Source organism: Balaenoptera ricei, chromosome 4 (genome assembly GCF_028023285.1).
Source record: "Balaenoptera ricei isolate mBalRic1 chromosome 4, mBalRic1.hap2, whole genome shotgun sequence".
In the NCBI taxonomy this organism is placed as follows: Eukaryota; Metazoa; Chordata; class Mammalia; order Artiodactyla; family Balaenopteridae; genus Balaenoptera; species Balaenoptera ricei.
Genome location: NC_082642.1, coordinates 145788998 through 145813371, shown reverse-complemented (window position 1 = coordinate 145813371; position 24374 = coordinate 145788998). Strand labels below are relative to the sequence as shown.

At 35.8% G+C, this 24374-nt stretch overlaps 1 protein-coding gene and 1 non-coding gene across 3 annotated transcripts in view; both read left to right on the top strand.

Moving 5' to 3' along the window:
- Positions 1–17651, top strand: part of LTN1 (listerin E3 ubiquitin protein ligase 1) — a 65871-nt gene extending 48220 nt beyond the window's left edge. For both annotated transcript variants that reach the window (XM_059921415.1, XM_059921413.1), the window contains 11 exons: positions 691–826; positions 1022–1166; positions 2085–2298; positions 2772–3009; positions 3347–3421; positions 6433–6619; positions 10055–10226; positions 11107–11327; positions 13036–13230; positions 14473–14640; positions 15237–17651. In XM_059921415.1, the coding sequence (XP_059777398.1) occupies positions 691–826; positions 1022–1166; positions 2085–2298; positions 2772–3009; positions 3347–3421; positions 6433–6619; positions 10055–10226; positions 11107–11327; positions 13036–13230; positions 14473–14640; positions 15237–15299 (1814 nt within the window). In that variant the 3' untranslated portion in view covers positions 15300–17651. The remainder of the gene's footprint in view (positions 1–690; positions 827–1021; positions 1167–2084; positions 2299–2771; positions 3010–3346; positions 3422–6432; positions 6620–10054; positions 10227–11106; positions 11328–13035; positions 13231–14472; positions 14641–15236) is intronic.
- Positions 17652–24301: 6650 nt separating this feature from the next.
- TRNAE-UUC (transfer RNA glutamic acid (anticodon UUC)) lies at positions 24302–24374 on the top strand. Its single transcript has one exon. It is a non-coding gene; the product is annotated as a tRNA-Glu (tRNA).

Genomic DNA, 24374 nt, shown 5'->3' with positions numbered 1-24374 from the left:
TATAAAAATATCAGAAAAGCTATGTTGTACACCTGAAACTAATATAACATTGTATGTTTTAATAAAAAAGTAGAGCTCCTCCCCCCAAAATAAGTAAATAAACAAACATTAGTGCTATAAAGGCAACAAATAAGTGATATTAGAGAAATGAGGAGGTGCATACTTTGTATACTTGGGAATTTCAATGTGGAGGCAGTATTTAAGCTGAGAGTTGAAGGATAAGGAGGAGCCAGGGATACTAAAGAGTAGGGAACCCTTAAGAACTTTCCAGACATAGTAGATGCTTACTGAGTGAATGTATGAATTAGGAAACAGTATGTTCTATCTTCCAACTTTATTTAACTTTGCACTCTAGCTAAGGTTTGTTTGTTTTTTGAGAGGTAGGTATGCTGAATAAGTCCTATACTTAAGAAAACAAAAAAGTAGCATAGGTTAGTTTAATGCACAGTATCATTTACTTGCTTCCCAGCTTCCCTTCCACACTTTCTTTTCTGTGCTGGGTGTGGAGACAGGGTCCCTGCCCTGTGGAGTTTATAAGCTCATTCATTGACTCTTTCATGTAAGCCCTAATTTTCAGAGTTCTTAACCTGGACACTTGTGAAGAAAGTTTTTAACCTATCTCAAAGTAGACTTTCTTTTTTATAGTAGCAATACAATTAAAAACATTTTAAATTTTTTATTTTGCTTTAGGAGGTTTTGGACATCTCGCCATTTTCAATTCTTGTCTGCAAACCAAAAGCATAGATGATGGAGAGCTATTACATGGTATATTAAAAATTCTGATAACCTGGAAGAAAGATCATGAAGATATTTTTCTTTTCAGTTGGTAGGTAATACTTTATACAGTTTTTTTCCCTCTATTTATGATGTGGACTGAGATTATGTATCTTATAGTCACAGTTTTGTAGAGCAATAAGATGGTAGACATTTCAGTCAGTCTGTTGTAAATATATGAGATTTAAATGTTTCCAATTGAATGTCTATGTAATTCTTCAATGTTTTGTTTTTGTCTTTATCACAGTAATCTGTCAGAAGTAAGTCCAGAGATACTGGGTGTAAATATAGAAATAATCCGGTTCCTTTCCCTATTTCTGAAATACTGCTCATCTCCTTTGGCAGAGAGTGAATGGGACTTCATCATGTGCTCCATGTTGGCTTGGCTGGAGGTAAATTAACCTGCTGGGTCATCACGGCTACCGGGTCTTCGTGCATATCTGTGTACCAGAACTATTCGCTAATCTTCTTCAAGTAACGATTGTAGTTAGCTCCTTTGCAAACGTTTAAACACTTTATAGATATGTTCCACACCAGCTACTACTTGACAGATCAGTAAAATGATGGAGGTTTAATGTCTGTCAAAATCATTCAGTAACAAATCTGCTAATTGCTTTTAAAATGTTCTCTCCATTAGCTCATTCTGGCATAATATTTGCAATACAGCCCATTAAGGTTTTATCTTTTCATGACAAGTTTTTAGGTCTTTTGGTTCTAATTAAATTATTCATAAAATGTACTGTTTCAGTATTGCCAGAGTAATGCATTAAAGATTACGCAAATTCAGAGGGAATTAGTGTTCTTTTTATGACCCAAAGCAACCAGATGTGTAATACTCATGGGCTGTCACATAGCAAGTCAGTCAGGGTTGAATTTGTCTGAATCTCTGCTTTGCCTGCTGTTAGCTGTGTGGCTTAGAGTATTAAAGTTTACCTAGTTGAGCCTCAGTTTCCTTATTTTAAAATAGTTTAACAATGCCCAATTACTAGGGCTCCTGTAGGGCTCCTGAGAAGATTATAAATGTGCTTTTAATGTACTCAACTTGGTAAATGGTAATTGATAATATTTTCTTTCATAGTTTTAGAAATAAAATAGAACATTTCAGAATAAATGGATTGATTCTATTGATAATTCCTAGTATTTAATTTTGAAACGAAGTTATTTTGATGTAAAATATATAAATGTCTTCTGAGACTATGCATTTCAACTGCTTCTTTTTAAATTTAGAGAAATGAAAGGGACTTTTCTTTATTGCCTTGCTTTGTAGTATTCTAGAAGTCTGCTTACTTATTTAATTTTTGTTTCTTCAGACAACGAATGAGAATCAGACATTGTATTCTGTTCCACTTGTACAACTGTTTGCCTGTGTCAGCTGTGATTTGACCTGTGAACTCAGTGCTTTTTTTGATTCCACAACTCTGGATACCACTGGCGGTCTTCCTGTAAATCTAATCAGTGAATGGAAAGAATTTTTTTCTCCAGGCATCCACAGTTTGCTTTTACCTCTTTTGGTAACTGTTACAGGCAAGTGAAAAAGGGAATAATAGTGAGATTCATTGAAAATGACTTGTTGAAAAGTTAAAAAAAAAAAAAAACTCTGGATGTTTAAGTCACACAGTGCAAAATAGTAAAAGAGCCAGAGAGAAAGCTTGGCATCTCAGAAGCATCATATATGCTTCTGCTTTACAGACAAGAATTGAAAAATGGCAAGACATCTGAAGACCATTGAAAATTAAAATAATACTAATTCAGATAACAAGAATAGATTTTTTTAACTCACATGTCTTTTTTTTTTAAGGATGAGATAATAGAAGTCATTAAATAGTTGAGATTATCTGAAATATATATTCAGTTCATGTTTCTAGTTAGGACTGCTTTAATGTTTGTCAAGTTTTTATTTCATTTTCTTAAGTAACATTTGGTTGTCTGTGAATGGGTCAAGCTGTATTACTCACTTTGTTTTGGGGTATGAATATTTCTTTCCTTTTTGTCATCAGGAGAAAGCAAAGATACATCTGAAACATCATTTCAGAATGCAATGCTGAAGCCCATGTGTGAAACATTAACTTATATCCCAAAGGATCAGCTATTGAGTCAAAAACTCCCTGCAAGATTGGTTGCTGGCCAAAAAACAAACTTGCCAGAATATCTCCAGACTTTGTTAAATACATTAGCCCCATTACTCCTTTACAGAGCTCGACCTGTGCAAATTGCTGTTTATCATATGCTATACAAGTAAGAATTCTTTCAATTGAATCAATGTCGTGGTGTTCTAAAAAAATGGAATATATATTTAGCTTTAACTTTTAGTCATTAAAAAAAGTCACAGTAAGAACAACAACAAAGTAAGCTTGACTATGCATTTCAATAACAGGGATGCCAAGTTTTTGATCTTTTAGGTCACTGTTCTCCACGCACAGTTTACATTTAGATAGTCCTGGCCATAATGGGTTATTTCAGAAAAAACTCAGTAAAAAAAATATACTCATTACAAAATAAGTATTGGTCTTTCTGCTTTTAAGCATGATTTAACAATGAACCGTTTAATATATTTAAATATCCTAACTTCCAGATTGATGCCTGAATTCCCACAATATGATCAGGATAATCTAAAGTCATATGGAGATGAAGAAGAAGAACCAGCCTTGTAAGTTTTTTTTAATACAGAGCTTCTTTGATTTACGGGATTACATCCCAATAAACTCATTGTAAGTTGAAAATTGTGTTGAGTCAAAAATGCATTTGAGGGCTTCCCTGGTGGCACAGTGGTTAAGGATCTGCCTGCCAATGCAGGGGACACGGGTTCAAGCCCTGGTCCAGGAAGATCCCACGTGCCACGGAGCAACTAAGCCCGTGCGCCACAATTACTGAGGCTATGCTCTAGAGCCCGTGAGCCACAACTACTGAGCCCACGTGCCTGGAGCCTGTGCTCCCCAACAAGAGAAACCACCACAATGAGAAGCCCACATACCGCAGCAAAGAGTAGCCCCCACTTGCCGCAACTAGAGGAAGCCCACGCGCAGCAATGAAGACCCAACACAGCCAAAAATAAATTGATTAATTAATTTTAAAAATGCATTTGATACTCCTAACCTACTGAACATCAGCTTAACCTCACCTACTCAGCCTCAGAACACTTACATGAGCCCACAGTTGGGCACAATCATCTAACACGGGAACTTCCCTGGTGGCGTAGTGGTTAAGAACCCGCCTGCCAATGCAGGGGACACAGGTTCGAGCCCTGGTCTGGGAAGATCCCACATTCCGCGGAGCAACTGAGCCCGTGCACCACAACTACTGAGCCTGCGCTCTAGAGCCCGTGCGCCACAACTGCTGAAGCCCGCGCGCCTAGAGCCTGTCCTCCACAAGAGAAGCCACCGTGGTGAGAAGCCCGCGCACCACAACGAAGAGTGGCCCCCGCTCACCGCAACTAGAGAGAGCCCACACGCAGCAACGAAGACCCAAGGCAGCCAAAAAAAAAAAAAAAAATCATCTAACACAGAGCCATCTTATAAAGTGTTGAATATCTCATGTAATTTATTGAATACAGAAAGTGAAAAGTGGAATGGTTGTCTGGGTAAGAATGGTTGTGAGAGTATTGGTTGTTAACCCGCGTGATCACGTGGCTGACTGGGAGCTGCAGTTCACCACCACTGCCCAGCATCATAAGAGAGTAGTGTACTCCACATCGCCAGCCTGGGAAATGACCAGAATTCTTAGTGTGGTTTCTATTGAATGCTTATTGCTTTCACACTATTGCAAAGTTGAAAAATTGTAAGTCAAACCGTCATAAGTTGGGGACCATCTGTAGTTTGCTTTATTAAATGCTCATAATCCATCATAATGACTTTAGAAGACGGAGGCAATACAAAAGCTCTAAATTTAGAGTATATGTTCCTTCAGGTCTTGTAAGTTTATCTGTAAGATACAAATGAAATTTGGAGTTCACCCAAAGAGATAGTTACTCTCTCTTCTTAATTGTTCGTAAATCATTTTCAGTTTGCTACCGTTTAGTAAAACTGTCTTTGGCCACATGGGAGCTGTGGAAAGAGTATATCAATTCAGAAATCTATTGTGCACCCCTTTGTGCAAAGTATTAATTAAACGTTGAGGGGAGAATACAGTGTTAGGTAAACAGTATTTTTCTTAAAGAGTTTATAATCTAATATAGATGACTTTACCCTATAATAGAAGACAGTGTATGACAAGTGCTAAGAAAAAGGATGATGTTAGAGGGACACAGCTGCTGTGCCAGGAAGAGAAGACATTCTCGTGAAGAAGAGACATTTATGCTGGACCTTTCAGATTAGGGAGCATTTTAGTAGGGCAGGGAAAAGTTGTGCGAACACCATGTGCAAAGGCATTGAGGCATGAGTGTTCAGGAAATGCTTGGGGAATATTGAATAGTTGCCATTTAACGTATCTTTTAATTGTCTAGATCTTCTTCCACTGGAATATAAGCTCTGTGAAGGCAGACATTTTTGTCTCTTGTTCCTGACTATATTCACAGACCCAGGTTTTTTGGCATAAAACAGTCATGAATAGTGCTCATTTGTTGAATAAAAGTATAAATGAATATGTGTGGAGTAGGCAAGGAGGGTAGAGTGGAAGATGAAGCTGGAAGGGTAATGAAGGACCTTCAAAATGACATTTTCTAGGAATCGGGGCATTGTTTGGTAGAAGATGGGATACCACCAGCTGATTCTGGCAATAGTATAAAGCCTAAACTGTACGAGGAAGCAAGCGGAGGGGGAGGCCATGCCAGAAGTCATAGCAGTGCATGGAGGTTAGTGTAGAAAGTGGAGAGCTGTTGTTTGTAAAATCTAGTGACGGTTGGTATGGAATGGAAAAGGGTTGGTACAGGAGATGGTGGTGTTGAAGGTAAAAACTTAAGGGCAGAAGCTTAAAGAAGACTTGTTTATGGACTGGTAGTAGGAAACCACAAGGGAAGAAAGATCACAGAGGTGAAAGGAGAGAACCAAGCTAGAATGTCAGAGAGAAGGGAGTTTGACAGGAGATACACGCAAGTATTTCACTTTTTGAGAATCTTATAAGCTCATCTGTAAGTGTTAATGAGTGCAGTACTTCGGTAAAGAAGAAAATTACTTCACATTGTCATGAATTAATGTGAATGTTAAAATTTACTTCATCGAAGAAACAGAGTCTTTTTACCCTTTATAGGATGATAAAGGACCCGATAGGATTTATTAGCCCTAATCATTCCCCTGACTAGCCAAGGGACTTCAGACTAATAATTTAGCTTCTCTGGGTATCTGATTTTTTTTTTCATCTATAAAACAGAAGGTTGAAATATATGTTTTGTAAAAGGGTCTTTCCTTTAAGTGCTAACCTCTAGAGTTCATATTTTATAGCATATTTTATATATTTATAAATATAAAAAGTATATTTATATTTTTATATTTTTTATATTTATAAATATGGAAATGTAGGTATATATTTATATAATACTTTATGTCTTTCAAATTCTGTAACTGCCTCTGTGAATTAGGGGTCAAAATTGAATCTATAAAGGGAGACTTTTAAAATGGTTTTTGGAAAATAAAGATTTTTTTTAAATGCTTGACATTTATACGTGCTGTCAATTTGTTAAGGGACGAGTTATGAAGAAAATTGTGGTGTTTAATCATTGATTCTTAGGTCACCACCAGCAGCACTGATGTCTCTTCTTAGCACTCAAGAAGACTTACTAGAAAATGTTTTGGGGTGTATTCCTGTTGGACAGATAGTTACTATTAAGCCACTGAGTGAAGACTTCTGCTATGTTCTGGGATACCTCCTCACTTGGAAATTAATACTTACTTTCTTCAAAGCTGCTTCATCTCAGGTAAATAAAATGAGACGACTTTTGACAGTTCTGTCCTATATGTATTTCTCTGTTACTGTCCTAAACCCTTTCCTTCCCCTACTTTTGGAAAAAAAGGGGAAATGCCTCACATTTTAATCTAATCTTATCTGGCTAATTTCAGACATTTTGCTAAATTTATTTCTGTCTCTGCTTCCTCATCCTCCCGCAGGTTTTTACACAGACACACGCACATACACACTCAGTTTTTTTGCAAAAGTAATTAATCTCTGGAATGTGCTTGGATCAATTTTTTTTTCTAACTGAATGTAGCCACCAAGTCCTTTTATTGCAGGAAACCAGATTTCTATAATTTAATTTTGTGCTACCACAGTAAGAGTTTCAAAAGAATCGGATATTGCTATTCTTTTTCCTTTGGTCAATTTCTGACTCTTGTGGAGATGTCAATTACTACATCATTGGAAATTTACCTTACTTGAAAATCAGTGTTTAGAGAAAGATCTGTGAAATACTACCTTATATAATTCAAACCATTATCGCTAAATAAAGAAAATATCCTATTGTAATTATTTTGACCAAATTATTTTAGCAGGCACTAGATGTCTCTGTTGTCTCATGTTTAAGAAGGAAGCTGGAGAAATCTACTCCATTTTTAAAAATTCTTTTAGACAGATTCCCACTTTTAAAAAGATTAACACATTGATTGAATCAGTTTAATAAAGTAGGTGGCTTCTTTGACAGGTTAATACAAAAAGACTTAATTATTACATATTTAAAGTGTGACTAAACATCTTGGCATTCATTTCCAATGTGATTTTTTAGAATCCTTAAGTTATAATTTACGTTACCAATAACCCATACCTTGGTATAAATATATAAACATAAGCACTTTTGCATTTGTTTAAGGGGAAAATCAAAAATCACAGAGGCAACACTGATCTAGATGTTCAAATTATTTTCTTTTCAGTCCTACCACTTATGTTTGTGATTTGAGCTAATTTTAATTTGCTGTATGATGTATTTCAAGAGCTCCTTGTTAAGCTTTTAAATTTGTTTCTTAAAATATTATTGGTCTCTAAAAAATTGCAGCAAATTGAAGTTTTTATGTGTAAGAATTTCGTTCTCGTTATCTTATATTCAGAAATTAAGAATCTTGCCACGCCTCATCTTTCCCATTAGGCCAGAGTGGAGGAGGGGAAGGGGGCACAAAGCATTACAGCAACATTTACTGAGCCTAGAAATTGAACTGAGCTGTCAACAGATAAACCAGCATAACCCAGTAAATAACACTAATTAGAGGAATCCTTAAAACAAACTGAAAAATTTTTAAAAACTTTGGTCCTTAATCTGAGTTGTTTTTAACTTTCTTCTTAAAAAAACTAGTGAATCAGATTGCATTAGAAGCAAAGGTGTGTGTGTGTGCACGCACCTGTATGTGTGTTTTTTATAGTTTTGCTGAGATATATTTCACATATCATCAAATTTATTTAAAGTGTACAGCTTGGTGTTTCTAGTATATTCACAGAATTGTGCACCTATCTAAATTTAGAATATTTTCAACATCTTTCCACACACCCCCCCCAAAAAAACCCTTACCTATCTGCAGTCACTTCCCATTTCCTTTCAAACCCCCCAGCCACTGGCAACCACTAATCTATTTTCTGTCTCTATGGATTTGCCTACTGTGGACCTTTCACATATGTGGCCTTTTGTGTCTGGCTTATTTCATATGGCATAATGTTTTCAAAATTCATTCATAGTATAGCATGTATGAGTATGGCATTACTTTTTATGCCTAAATAATATTGCGTTGTATGACTATACCACATTTTGTTTATCCAGTCATCCAGTGGGCATTTAGGTTGTTTCCGCTTTTTGCCTATTGTGAATAAAGCTGCTGTGAACATTTGTGCATAAATTTTTTGTGTGTACAAATATTTCTCATTTCTCTTGCGTTGTATACCTAAGAGTGGGATTGCTGGGTAATAGACATGTGTTTATAAAAGCCCACTGACATATGTATTAAGTTTTTTTAAAAATTCTACTTTGCTTCCAACTTTTTATTTTGAAAAATATTCGGATTTACAGAGAAGGTGGACAGCAGACATCATGATGCTTTACCAAATGTATTTAAACATATGTCTCCTAAGAACAAGGACATGTTTCAACATAAATGTAATATAAATATTACACTCAAATTTAATTTCGATGCAGTAATATTATCTAATTTGTATTTAAATTTTCCCAGTTGTCAGATGTCCTTTATAGTTTTATTTCCTTCTATATTGAGGTTTCAGTCAAGGGTCATGTTTGCATTTGTCTGTCATATTTCTTTAGCTTATAATTCCTCTACTTTTCTTTGGTGTCATTCACCGGATCAGTTATTTTGTAGACTGTCTTCCAATTTGGATTTGTCTGGTAGTTTCCTCAAAATTAGATTCTGGTTGCTTTTCAGCAAGAGTATTTACTGCACAGTGGTGATGTATTCTCAGTGCCTCACCTCAGGAGCACAGAATGTCATGTGTCCTTTTATTGGTGATGTTAAGTTTGGTTACTTGGTAAAGGTAGTGTTCTCCAGATTTCTTCATTGTAAAGGTTCTTTGATCAATTTTTTAAGAATCAATTCCAAATACTATGGCTTGATCTTTGTATTTGACCGTTCATAGTGTTCAGAAAATGGTATATTTGTACTATGAAGAAACATAGTGTAAGAAATAATTTTAAAACAGGTACAAATAGCAAAGAGCTACAAGGTAAATGTGAACAAATGAAAACTACATTATTGAGGAACAAGTCTAAAGCACATGTCTCACATAGATACCTATAGTACACCCAGTGGTGCCAAATTTTCCTGTTTTTAAAAAAGAAACCAGAAAAAAAATCCATATTTTTTGTGAAATTTCCTGATGTATAAAACAACTAATGAGAAGACCCCAAGACATTTTGAAATACTAGTTTGTGCTGTCATAAAGGGATGCTGAAATGTTTGATATAGCATGAGGTCAGCCATAAAAATGGGATTAGTTTTAAGCAGAATTTTGAAAGATTAGAGATTATGGTGCGGAAGGAACGTGTGGAAGATTTGGGAGGAGAGTGAGCAAATCGTCTGTGGGGAATGGCGAATAGGTTTTTCTCAGCTCAGAGACTCCAAGTGGGGGTGAACTTATCAACAGGGAGACAGTTTGAGAAAGATGTTAGAGGCATATGTCTGATGAGGGGATAGTGAAAACTTCTGCTGGTTTATGAGAAGGGGGAGCAGTGCCTTCAAATGACACAACTGGAAAGTAAGACTGTGGCATGTATTTTATAGCACTCTTCCATGTCATTCTCAGTGTTCACATGAATTCATTTTTGTATTGTGTTCTTGTACAGTCTGTTACACTTTAGTTTGTTCATATCTACTGATTGTATTGGTTTAATTGGGTTTCCTAACAAAAATTGTTTACTCTCCACCAGCTTCGAGCTCTGTATTCAATGTACCTTCGAAAAACAAAAAGCTTGAATAAATTGCTCTATCACCTGTTCAGGCTTATGCCAGAAAATCCGACCTTTGCAGAGACAGCTGTTGAGCTCTCCAATAAGGACCCTAAAACATTCTTTACAGAAGAGCTCCAGTTGGGTATTAGAGGTCAGTATGATGTGTGTTTGTGTTCTTTCTTAGAGAATAGGTTCAGATCAGGTTACCCTGAGGGCATGGAGAATAACCCCAGACATGCGTCCTGGCTATGAGAATGTTGAAGTGCCAGATTTTCCATATTTCTCTAAATAGGACATATAATTAGATTTTGTGGATAAGGTTGTTAAGAATTTAATTAATTTTTGAAGCTTACTTTGTTGAGACTATTATCTTTTACTCAGTAAACGAGTATTTGTTACACAATAATGTTTTGTAGGCCTGTAAATAAATAGTCTTCAGCTGGGGAAACAAAGATAAGTAAAATTTATTTTTCACTCCAGGAGCTCACATTTTAGCTGAAGGGATAGACATGCATGCATCTAGCTGTGCCGCAGTGTTATAAGTGATTTCCTGAGAATAGGAATTTTTTAAATGCCTTGGAGATCTGAGGATGGGACTTTGTCTTGTGAGTACTGAGGTGGGATTCTAGAACTTTTGCATAACACATCAGTGAGCTCTGGGGAAAGTAAAGGAGGCCAGACTCTTTTTCATAATTTATAAGAAAAAAGAATCTTTAATTCTTCCTCCTCTTTGAAGTGTGTGTGTTTCACTGTATTTGTGATCTTTCATGTGAAATAAAGAGGGCTATTTCTAGGCAGATTTTTCAGTGTCATTCAGGATTTTCATTCTTTTTACAATTCTAATTGTTCATTTTGAATGTGTGAGAAAAAGCTAATACTCTAGAGTTCTGGTTTCTTTGGTATGTTTGTTTTATGAGCTCTAGCACTAGTGTTAAGGAATTGAAAATGATTTTCTAAGAAAATACTAATATTAGTCTGTTATTCTATGTAAGAAATATATGTTACTAACTAAGAATTTGTTTTTTCCTCAGATACCTCAACTCTTCCATACCATATTCCACACTTGGCTTGTTCAGTCTATCACATGACATTAAAAGACTTGCCCGCCATGGTTAGGCTGTGGTGGAATAGTAGTGAGAAGCGTGTTTTCAGTATTGTAGATAGATTTACAAGCAAGTATGTTAGCAGTGTTCTTTCTTTTCAAGAAATATCTTCTGTGCAAACAAGTACACAGCTATTTAATGGCATGACGGTTAGTATTGTCTTGGATTTTTTCTAGAAAAGTTGTTTCAGTATTGGTTATGTCTGTCGGTTGTAGTGAGTATCGTCACAATTGTAACTCTTGGTTCAGAATTTACAGAAATTGTCCACTTTATTTTCAGATTATTGGATATCAAATCTCAAATTAATGCATAGGTTAAAGTGATGTTATAATTTCATTTACCCCCACCAAATAGTTTTTGAACATTCATTAGTTAATTCAAAATATATATTGGGATACTTACAGATGCCAGGCACTGTGTGCCAGTCACCTGCAAAATGAACAGTTTAGAAGGGTCAGATTCCTGTCCTGTAATAACATACAATCTAATAAAGGGAAAAGAGTGATACTGATAATGTTTTTTTGCATTGGAAACTGGAAAGTGGCACATTAAGAGGAACAGTGCTCTGCGAACAGAGTGGGAAAAGTTCATCTGGCTGAGGGGATTAGGTGAGACTTTATGGAGGAATTTTACTTTGAGGTAGGCAGGATTTTTTTATGGGGAATAGCATTTAATATAGAGAAAACAGTATAGTAAAAGCAAAAAGCTTGAAGATGGGAATGTAATTTCTGTGATGGCCTAAGAAATGATGAATAGCCCAGTATTCATATGGAGTAGGATTCATGAAGGTAAATAGAGAACAAACTGCTTCTATGATGAATTGGGGCCATATTGGGAAAGGCCTCAAGTAACAGTCTAAAATATTTGGGCCTATGTAGCCACTGAAATTTTTCTTTTGTTTTGTTTCCTTTTTTTTTTTTTTTGGCTGTGTCGCGTGGCTTACGGGACCTTAGTTCCCTAACCAGGGATTGAACCCGTGCCCTCAACAGTGAAAGTGTGGAGTCCTAACCACTGGACCACCAGGGAATTCTCTGAAATTTTTCTTTGGGGGCAGTGACACTGTCAGAGTTATAATCTGTGAAATTTCTCTGACTGAAATCTTATAACATGGACTATTGGCATGGAGCTTGGGTTCAAGTGAATAGTTAGGGAGACTTGTAATGTGTGGACATTATGAGGAGGGCCCAGGGAAGGCAGTATCGGTGAGAATAGTCCTTAAAGGGGGAGGGATGTGAGAAATTTTGTGGTGATTTATCCAAACTTGCAACCAGTTAATATCTGGAATGTGGTAGAAGGAGAATTTTAAGATGATGCTACGGTTTTTAGTGTGGAAATAGGAAAGCCAGAGGAATAAATCTTTAAAGGATGATAATTTGTGTTTTATGTTGAGTTTGCAATGCTAGTAAGAAAATCAAGATCAGGTATAAATATTCTGGCAGTTGCTGGTTGGCTCTAAAGCTCAGGAGAATTCTGTGGTAGAGAAAGACTTGAAAAACATCTAAATAGAAGTGATATTTGATACGTTAGCTTTGGAAAAGAAGGAATAATTAATAATAACCCATTCTGTTATTGGTCTATGCAAAAACTATGATGTGACAAGCCTAATATACTAAAACATACTTTTTAATGAGTAGTGCATTTCTTTTTGAAACATCTTTGAATGTCGTAACATCACTATAAAACATTTCAGGTATTTGAACCTATTTATTAAATATCTCATGTCAGATAAGTGAACATGTTTACCCGTGTTTTGTTTGAATGAGGACTGGCTGCTAGCAGTCAACCTGTCAAGATGGTTTTTGAATGAAAGGGAAGAAAAGAAATTTGGCAAAAAAAATTACCTTCCATGTGTTGCAGGTTAAAGCTCGAGCTGCTACTCGAGAAGTCATGGCCACTTATACTATTGAAGATATAGTTATTGAACTTATAATACAGCTGCCTTCAAATTATCCATTGGGTTCAATAACAGTAGAAAGTGGGAAAAGAGTTGGAGTAGCCGTTCAGCAGTGGCGAAACTGGATGCTGCAGCTAAGCACTTACCTCACCCATCAAGTAAGTGTCTGTGTACACATTTGGCTTTCTAAACTAGAGAAAGATTGCTGATTTACTATTTGAAAGGGCAATAAAACAAAATATCTCTTCTGCTTAAGTAGAAATAGATACTGTATTTTGTTGGATAAACAGATACATGCCTAAATGATTTGAACCTGCCAAGCTCGTGGTTTGATTTTTTTTTTTTTGCTGCTTTGGGTCTTCCTTGCTGCATACGAGCTTTCTCTAGTTGCGGTGAGCGGGCGCTATTCTTTGTTGTGGTGCATGGGCTTCTTGTTGCGGAGCACGGGCTCTAGGCGCACGGGCTTCAGTAGTTGCAGCACGTGAGCCCTAGAGTGTGCAGGCTTCCCTAGTTTGTAGCACATGGGCTCAGTATTTGTGGTGCACGGGCTCAGTAGTTGTGGCACATGGGCTTAGCTGCTCCGCGGCATGCGGGATCTTCCCAGACCAGGGATCGAACCCATGTCCCCTGCATTGGCAGGCGGATTCTTAACCACTGCACCACCAGGGAAGTCCCCTGCCAAGCTGTTTTAATTTTTCAGGCTTTACAGCTTTTTTTTCTGGTGTTTGAGAAGAATTGACTCTACTTCATTGACATTGTAGATGATACAGAACAATACATGGTATTAAAGTTTGAGAGGGAATCTTTTTGTGAGACATGGGACAGATGAATGTCTTCTGAGCTACTTTACTTTAACATTTCAACTTTCCTTTTGTGGTTAGAGAAATCCCAGTACTTTCAAAGACCTTTGCCTTTTAAACAAATTGTAAGTCTCTAGTTTTGTTTGCACATTGTGATGTATCTCAGACATTCTACAGTAAAGAAAAATTATTTTAAAACAAGTATATTCACCAATATTGTAGAGCTGGAACAAATCAGCATTTGAGTAGGTGAGATAGTTAATTTCATCATTTTTAGTTAAAAGTTAGGAGAGCTGATCCAAATGATTTAATTATTTAAAAAGTTTCATCAATAAGCTAAGACTATAAAACTTGAAAATTGGGGCAGGAGCCTTTCTTTCAAGTCTGCCTTTAATGTAGAAAAATTATATCTGGTTCCTAAAACCTGGGAGGTCATTTTAAAAACCAGTATTCTTAAAACTTAGAATCGTGAATATAGCCAAGCAGATTCTCTTCTCTCCAAATTATAATACAACTTTAAAATTTGTGAAATTGAATAAAAATAATACTGGTGGTCTTCAGTGTATATTGACTTTACTTATCTATTTTTCTTTTTAACAGAATGGCAGTATTATGGAAGGCTTAGCATTATGGAAAAATAATGTAGACAAACGTTTTGAGGGTGTTGAAGATTGTATGATTTGTTTCTCAGTCATTCACGGTTTCAACTATTCTCTTCCCAAAAAAGCCTGTAGAACATGCAAGAAAAAGTTCCATTCAGCCTGCTTGGTAAGCTAAAGAGAAATTAACTTATTTATATCTTATATATATTCTATATGTATGATATCTAACCTTGGAAAACAGTGGTTGTTAAACTCTTAATTGTGGTTAATGGGAGACATATTACAAATGTTTTTTCAAAATTTGTGAAAGATAATTAGTAATTTACTGAGAGTGGTGGCATCAAAGCCATTTAATAAGTGGATGTTTCTAAAATAGCTCTCGGCACTCAAAAAATAGATGGTCTTGTAAGATCTACACCGTAAAGGAGACTGAAGAAATTGGAACTGAGAGCCATCTGGCATGAGAGATTTTGCTCTTTTTAAACAGCATATTGGAAAGAAAGCCACCCTATGTTCAGTTCCTTCACAGGAGGTCTTCCTTACACATCTTCGTGGTTGCGTGCATGAGCCTAGGTGGAAAGCGTCACAGTGTGGCCTTTGGAAGGAATACTGAGTTGTGTTGATTTTGGAGATGAGCGGAGGGGAGCAAACATTTCAGTATTCTCCCTTGTCTTACTTTATTATTTTAAGGTAACTTGAGATGTGTATGTAAAATGGCAATTTTAAAAGTTTTTAACATTTAAATACACTTTTCTTTTTCAGTACAAATGGTTTACGTCTAGCAACAAATCCACTTGTCCGCTCTGTCGTGAGACCTTTTTCTGAGATTTTTTTCTTTTCCCCATTGGAATTGATCCCTGAAGTAAATCAAGCAAAGGCAGTGGATTTGGATTCATCTTGAAGTGTTGATGTGAGAAGGCCAGTGAGCATTCTTTCAAATAGGACCTTTTCTGGAAAATTATTTTGGTTAATGTAATGATCCTAAAATCAGGTTTACTTACCTTTAGATTGCTTTGTAAATGTTCGGAAACCTTTTCTTTTACATAAGAATATTACATACTGGAGAGAAAATATTTATATTAATAGTTTAATCTCTTTGTACATTTAAAAATAAATAAGGAAAAACCCTAAATTACAGAACTGGAATTTGTGAAAGCGCTGTACAACTGTATTATACTGATAAACCCATTCAGTTTGTTGATCTATGTTCTAGAACAGTCTGAGTGAGGTAAATGAATTGAGAGGGTTGATTTACATTTACAGATATTTTAAGACTTATTTATTAGTTACGACAACAAAGTTAGTATTCTGATATTTGTAGATTATTTTAATGATAAAATGACATTAAGCTGTTAATATAGCTTATCTTAAGCTATTTAAAGCATGCTCTGAAATCCTATATAAAAGAGTATAAACTGAACTTTAAGGTGCCTCCATTTATAAAGGGTTATGAAATTCAGAAAATTAAATTCACAACACTGACCTTTTACTGTAGAAGAAGAATTTCCTTGTACTAGTGAAATTTGAATTGCAGACTTGTCAGTGAATTTATTACTCAGTTGGAATGAGTCTCCAGAGGGTGAGAATTTGAGAGAAACAGGAGTTAGATTATTTTATTCGTGAAGCAGAGTGGTAGTTATTCCTCTATCAAGAGCGAAGAAATAAATGAGTTATTTCTGAAACTTTAAGTGGTGGAAAAAACAAAAAATATAAAAATGTAGTAGGAGGCTTTCAATTTTGTAAGCAAATTTTGCTATTCTTACTGGTCAAAGTTACAGTAAATTAGAGAGTTGCAGGGAGGTAATTTTTTCTAGCCTTCAGAAGTACAAGTTAAGAATTTTAATACTAAGTAAAATTCAGTTTAACAGGCTGAAATGGGGTAGGTGCAAACCTGCCTTTTGCCACAGCACTATTGCCCTTAAAAATCGTGCCCAAAATATAAAACTGTGGAAGTTTGGAACTTGGAATAATTTTATTGCAGTCTTCCATCACATGGGAAATATTAGCATCTTTAATAGCAAGGTTACTTGAAGGATCAGCTGATCATCTCTGTTGCAAATGTTTAATTGGCAAAAAGCAACTCATGTTAAATAAAATTACTGCTTACCATCAACTGGGTAAAATGGTTATTATTGAAATAGTATGAATGTGGTCAGAGTATTGTAGTGGAGAGTGAAGTATTTATTACGTGTGAGTTAAAGATCTCGAGTTGTATTTGTAGATGCAGTGTCCGGCCCAGTTTTGTCTGTCTCCTAAATTTTTCTCTGTAGTATTTATTATCTTATAGTCTTGAGGCTCAAGGAGTCAGTAAGTGAAGTACAGATAGCAAAATGCTACTACCTCTTCTTAACCCCTTTCTTAAAATATTCTCTCTTTTCTGTGTCTCTCTCTGACATAGTAGAACCAAAGGATTGTGTTACTCCTCTGTGAAAATTACACACTTTTCCTTTAAAAATTGTTTTATAATAAGACTTTGTTTATAACTTTTCCAGTATTGGTACATCTTGATTTCTGACCCAAACCCCAAGTAGAAAAGAAAAGGGAATACTGGAGCATTGTTTTTCCACATTATTGTTTAGGGCATCAGGTTCTTGGTGAAACACTATAATTAAGTGGGATACCTACTCTTCATACTTAGGACTCTTAGCACATTTCTTAGAGACTTGTAAATATAAATGTAAAGCTTGTTATTGTTTATATGCTAAAGAAAAAGCTTTCCAAAATAAAACTGAAATTCAGAATATCACATTAATTAAAGTTTATTTATATAGCTTTGATAACTCGAGAGCATCCCTTAAAATTCTAGCATAAGGACATTTTAAAATTGCATGAGATTCAAAGCCCATTAGGAAAATTATTAATTTAAAACCCTAATGTAAATTGCAAATTTTAGAATTTATTTTTAACTCATATTTATCACATGCTGTAATGTATGTACATAAGTTCTGTGGCTTAAAATAATTAATGTTATTACTTGACAAGTTTTTGTGGTGTGAATACTTCATGTTATTATTTGATTGTTATACCATATGTGCCCATTAAAATTCTTTTTAATTGCAAAATATTTCAAATATACATAATAATAATAATATAAATGCCCTTGTACTCTTCATAAACTATTTTGCCATATATGCTTCTGATTTTTAAAGAAATAAAATGTTACTCTTTTGTACTCTTCCCTGAGGCCATCTCCTCCTTCCCTCCATAGAGCTAACCCACTATTCTGAAGTTGGTGTGACTCCTTTCTACTTAAGATTTTATATTTTACCATGTGTTTGCATCCATAAATAATATATAGCAGCTTTTTAAAAGTTTATGATAGCCTATCACAAGTGCTCTTTTGTAATTTGCTTTCTCATTCAACATAACTGCTGTTTAGTATCATTATATCAGTTTGCTTACCATTTCCCTCACTAATGGTCATGTCAATTGTTATTTTTTGCCATTTTGAACCGTGCTGCAAGTGTACATTCTTGATAATATTTTCTCATGCAAATGAAATGTGCTAGATATTCTGGACATATGCACCCACATGGTATTTCAGGTGGTAGATACTCTGATTTTAGATGTATGCTCTGTGACTTTAGATGTTGTCAAGTTGCTGTCCAAAGTGATGTGCAAGTTTGCACTCCCAGTGGTAGTGTAAGAGAATTCTGGTTTTCCTAAGTCATCACTAAAACGCTTAGTCTCACCACTTATGAAGTTTTCCAGTTAGAGCTGTGAGATAGTAGCTGTTTGTTTTAATTTGTATTTCCCTGGCTACCATGAATCTTAGCTTTATTCCATATATTTATTGGTCATTATTTTGTGAATATATTATCTATGTGCCTATTTTTCTCATGGATTTTATATATTATTATTTTGATCCTAATGCTGTATCTCTTACAGGGATACTTCGAGTAGGTGGCTTGACTGTAACATGGTCTGTAGCTGTCTTTAATTATACAGAATTTTTCGGTTAAATTGATCATTCTTTTCCTTTATGTTTGAGCCTTTTCTGTGTTAGGTTTAAAAAATTGGTTCCTTCCCTGAGGCTTAAAAAAAAATTCTTTTATATATATTTTGTTCTAAAAGTTATGAATTTCAAAATATACCGAATTCACCTGAAACTAAATTTTGTGACTGTTGTAAGGTAGAAGTCCTGCCCCATATTGATAGCCAGTTTTCATAATATTATTTATTAAATAGTCCACCCATTGCCCATTGACTCTGTAGTGCCTCCTCTCTTATATTACTGAATCTTGTATGTATATTGGTTTCTGGCCTCTGTATTCTATTGCATTGGTCTATTTATCTGTGTTAATTCTACACACATTTTTTTTTCTTTAAAAAACATCTTTATAATTAATCTTGAAGAGTAGGCGAGTAGTCTTCTACTCTTGCTCTCCTTTAAGACTTTTCTTGGATAGTCATATCCTCTGCATCCAAGAACTCCCTTTCCCTCTGCTTGTTTACTATCATGGCCAATTTGTCCTTACTATAATGAGTTGTCTTATGGAAGAATTTGGCAGGTGTCCATCCTAGGTTTTATCTGGTGGGACCAGAAGGCTCTTTGGGCTTTGCCAGATTTTATACTTTAGGTTTTACAGTCCAGTTATTCTGTTTGGTTTTCAAAATTAGAGGCAAAAATTTTGTGTATTTATGGTGGAATCCTTGAACCTCTCCATGAATTTTTCTTTCTGTTTTGTAAAAGTTCCTTGCAAAAGGACTTTGGGCTAAGCAGAGTGTTTGGCGTGCGGGTCAGCTATTTCCAATTAAAGTCTTTTTTTTTTTTTTTTTTTAACCTGTGGTTTTCTTTTTAAGGACAGCAACTTCTTTGTGTAGCACCAAGGCATCAAATAATTTGTATATTTGTTGTCCAGATTTTATAGGGGTGCCTGAGGAGGTTAAGAAACTTCAGTTTCCATGGCATTCCAAATTGATGTGCTATTTCAAAAATACTGGCTACAGTATATCAATTTACTCTTTTATTTTTAGTAATGTGATGTACCCTATAGAAGACCATAAGTTGGACCACTTGAGCCTATCTGGTTAAGTCCTGGATACTATTGTATAGCCAGATAACATTCATTCTTTAAGATAAGACCCATTAACAATCGACATCTGTAGGAACTTAGTTGTAGAGTATTCAAAATGTCTGTTCTGGGCATGGACTTCTTGAACTGCAGAATCATAATCATGGGAATCTCTTTTATCAGCTAAAGTTAAGAGAGTTTCTGGATTTGAGAGGGCATACAGTTCTGGTGTACAGTTGATAAAATGAGAAGGAGAAAGTGAAAATATACATTATATAGTATCATCAGATTTACTTTTGCATATTGATCTTTTACCCTGCAACTTTTCTGAATTTGTTTACTAGTTCTAATAGTGTGTGTGTATTCCTTAGAATTTTCTATATATAAGATCTTGTCGTTGGCCATAGAGACAGTTTTATTTCTTTTCCATTCTGGATGCCTTTTATGAGGCATCTGGCTAGGAACTCCAGTGTTGAATAGAAGTGGTGAGAGCAGATATCTTTTTTTTTTTTTTAAACTTTGGGTTTATTTATTTATTTATTTTTATGGCTGTGTTGGGTCTTCGTTTCTGTGTGAGGGCTTTCTCTAGTTGCAGCAAGTGGAGGCCATTCTTCATCGCAGTGCGCGGGCCTCTCATTATCGTGGCCTCTCTTGTTGCAGAGCACAGGCTCCAGACGCGCAGGCTCAGTAATTGTGGCTCACGGGCCCAGTTGCTCCGCGGCATGTGGGATCTTCCCAGACCAGGGCTCGAACCCGTATCCTCTGCATTGGCAGGCAGATTCTCAACCACTGCGCCACCAGGGAAGCCCAGATATCTTTTTTTTGTTCCTGATCTTAGGGGGTAAGCTTTCAGTCTTTCAGCATTGTGATGTTAGCTGTTGTTGATACAGTCAGATTTAAAGGTGAACTAAGTACAAATTCTGAAGGTACTTCAACTAATTAGTCTAGGCTGCAGTTTCTCAATGCAAGAGAAAATAAGCTGTTGGATCAAAGGATAGGCTGTAAGAGGCAACGAATTGTTGATGTGTGTGATGCTGTTGAAAAACCATTAGAGCAGAGTTTCTCAGCCTCACTACTGTTGGCATTTTGAGCTGCAAAATTCTTTGTTTTGGGGCCTGTCCTGTGCATTGTAGGAAGTTTAGCAGCATCCCTGGCCTCTGCTTACTAGATGCCAGTGCAGTATCCCAGTTATGAGAACCAAAAATGTCCGAACATTGCTAAGTGTCACCTAGGTGATAAAATTGTCCCCAGTTGACAACAGTTACCTTAGAGCATGGACTAATCAGGCACCATTCAGTAGAAATATAGTGTGAGCCACATATGGTATCTTAAGTTTTGCTAGTAGCCAAAAATGTAAGAATAGGTGAAATTTTAATAACACAATTTGTTTAACTTGGTATCCAAAATACTATTTCAACATATAATCAATTAAAAAATTTAGATATTTTACATTCTTTTTTCATATTAAGTTTTTGAAATCCAGTGTATTTTAAATTTTTAGCATTTCAATTTAGATAGGAAATTTTCATCAGGAATACGTTATCTGTATTTAGATGTCAGGAAATTTACTGTTAAAAAAGTAAATTCATATACCCAAGTTTTTTCCAAACACACTTAACAGTTTTCCAATAACTGGATCTATTTTGAAATTTTAATTAATAAAAAATAAAAATTAGAAATTTAGTTCCTTAGTCACAGTTGCCACATTTCAAGTGATCATTAGCCACATGTGGCTAGTGGCTATTGTATTGGACAGTGCAGGCCTAACCTTACATGTACATACAAAAATAAAGGTTCTTGATAATCTAGGAAGAATCACTCTGGACTCAAACTCAGCTACACACACTTTTACCTATGTCTTGAGAGTCTTTTGCCTGTAAAATTCTGGGATCATAGCTTATCCTTTGGTTAATTTTTGAATCACAATATAGTGTAGTCATATGTCAAAATCAGCTATACTTTGGTCACATGTAGCGTTTTCCAGAATTTTAAAAAATAATTCTGCAGTAAATTTTAACTGACAGTTCCGTTTATTCAATGGTTGTACCATGAGGAAAGTACTATATTCTGATAATGGTCCTGAAATAATAGTTATAGATTGTTGGACATTTCCATTATTTGAGTGGTTTTCGTACTCTGAGGGGTCTGATGTACTATGGTAATAGAATTATTAGTAGGTAAAGTTAGTAGTAGGTAAGTTACCAATATCAGTATATTGTTGTCCGTCTGTATTTATAGATCTTCCTCCCTAGGGGTCTAGAAGAAGTTCGGGAAATTGTTAAGTGCTAGTGTTTCCTGGAGTAACATTACTAGAGAGGTAGTAACGAAATAACAAAAATTCAAAACTATGAACAAATAGGCTTGTCTTTTTTTTTTTTTTTTGAAAATGAAAAAAAAGAAAAAAAAAGGACAAGCCTGTCTGCCTTTACATTAGCTCTTGAGGATACTCCAGAATATTGTTTGAAATTTTTTCTGGGTTTGTTTTTGGAGACTGCTACTTATTCATCTTTTTTGTTTGTTCATAGTTTTGAATTTTTGTTGTTGCTGTTGAGTTGTTAAGACTTTCCCTAAGGGAAAGGCATCTGAAATGGCCTTGGTAGTGCATTTCCTGTTTGCTTACCCTTTCAAGGTCATTTCTTGAATTATGAAGAGCTGAGTTATTTAAACCATCTCCTAATTTTCTGTGGTTTTTTGTTGTCATTGTTTTTGCTGCTTTTAAGCTTTTTGCCCTCATCTGAGGGGCTGACAATTAAGTGAACCGGTTGTTACAAACCTGGTAGTCCAGGACAATAAATATCAAACTAAATTCTGAATTCTGCATAAATTTGTCTTCCTAAGGTTAAGAAAATTCTTGATGAAAGCTCTCAACTTGACTCCAGATCAAGGTTCAAATATCAGTTTGTTTAGATCTGCATTCTGGTCTAATAGTTTTGAAGGAATATATATAATGTAAATGATCTGTGTTAAGAAAAACTTTGAGGAAACGATTACTTGTTTTGGAGGTAAAAGAAGGTGCAGGAGGATAGAAGGGGTTTTAGTGGATGGTAAAGCTACAGCTGGGTAGAGAGAAAGGTGCAAGCAGGGTGGGTTTAGTAGGTTTGAATGGGAACGAACTGGTATTTCTGTCACTGAGGCTTTCTAAGAGTCATTGTTTCATTTTGAGGCCACAGCATACCAGTCAAAAGTTGACTGTTGAATGCTTTAGGCTTTTTTCCCCCTAATTTTTCTAGAGCTCCTTTGAAATGTATTAATTTTGATATATCAGAAGTTCCCTGTAATGGCTATTGTAATTCTAAGACATTTTTAGCAAAAAATTTGCCTTTATCAAGTTAAGCACAAGAGTTAGGATTATATTGAAAATTGTGCCAGCAGGAGGTTGTGCCTTTGACACAGACAAATCAGTGACAAACAAGAAAAAGGCACTACGTTAGTCGAGTGTGTTTGTTAACGATAGATGAGGTTCTTCAACGAAGCAGAGGATAGGAAGAAGCCAAAGTGATCAGTGACCCCAACAACTGATCCTGAAATATGGACTAAACAAAGTGAACTTCTTTCACAAATTGCCAGATCTTGGGGAGAACTCTTAAGAGGATCTCATAGGGGACCCAAAGCAAAGTTTAACCCATCATTTTAACAGCCAGTTTTCATCAGTCTAATGAATCATTAGTCTTCAGGGCCAACTTGTGTTGATTTGGAGGCTTAGCTTATGCCTCCATCTGTTCCCTATGAAGCACTTCCTTATATGTTCAACAGGCGCAAGACAGTAAGGGACAAAATATGAAAACATAAGACAAGAATTTGTATAAATAGATGAACAAGAAAGTGAAAGCAAACCAAGCAGTGGGTCTGATTATCATAAAGACAGAACTAAGTAACCTTATATGAAGATCTATTTGTTTAGAACTCTTAGATAAAATAAATTCAGCAAGTAGAGCTCAATGAGCCCTAGTCAAAGTTCAGATTGTTTTTGAGAAACTCACCTGGCAACAGATGTGAGGACTATTGGAGTTTGGGACTCAAGAGGCCGCTTATCTTTCCTGCTGGTCCAGGGGTCCATTGGGATACTGTCAAGTGAGGTATTATAAATAATCTTGATGTGAGAATTGTCCAAGGAAGAGATCAAGATTACCACTTGATATCTGAAACAAAGCCTGTATTACTTAAGAAAGGGAGAGTTATGCTGGTTTGGCCTGTCATTTTGAGTAAATCCAATTTGCTAATTTTACGTAAGGTTTTTGACTCGGGTATTGTTCTGGTGTTGTGTTGGTTACAGAGGTGGAGTGGGTTGACATCACTCTTACAGTCATGGTTATTCTGGCAAGACCTGTTGGCCAGCTGGCTTGCAGAAGATTTAGTGATAAGTTTATTGTTGACTGGTTGACCTTCAAAAGTGTGAGACTGTCGCTGAATGATTGGCTTGCAGAGGCAAGGTTACTGAATCAAGTTATTGTTGATTACATAGATTTTGAATTGGTTCTAATTTACTTGTTACTGGCTGTAGAACAGTCAGTCTGTTATCAAGACTGGAGAGAGAGGCTTTTTTATTCTTAACTGGTTTGTTGGTTGTATAGTTTTTGCTGGATTTAGGTTTTTTTTTTAATTAAGTGAAATCCACATAACATAAAATTAACCATTTTATTTTAGTTTTTTAAAGTTTATTTTTAATTTTTGGCTGCGACATGCGGCTTGTGGGATCTTAGTGCCCCAACCAGGGTTTGAACCCAGGCCCTCAGCAGTGAGAGCGTGGCGTTCTAACCACTGGACTGCCAAGGAATTCCCAAAATTAACCATTTTTAAGTGGACAGTGGGAATTCCCTGGTGGTCCAGTGGTTAGGATGCAGCACTTTCACTGCTGTGGGCCTGGGTTCGATCCCTAGTCAGGGAA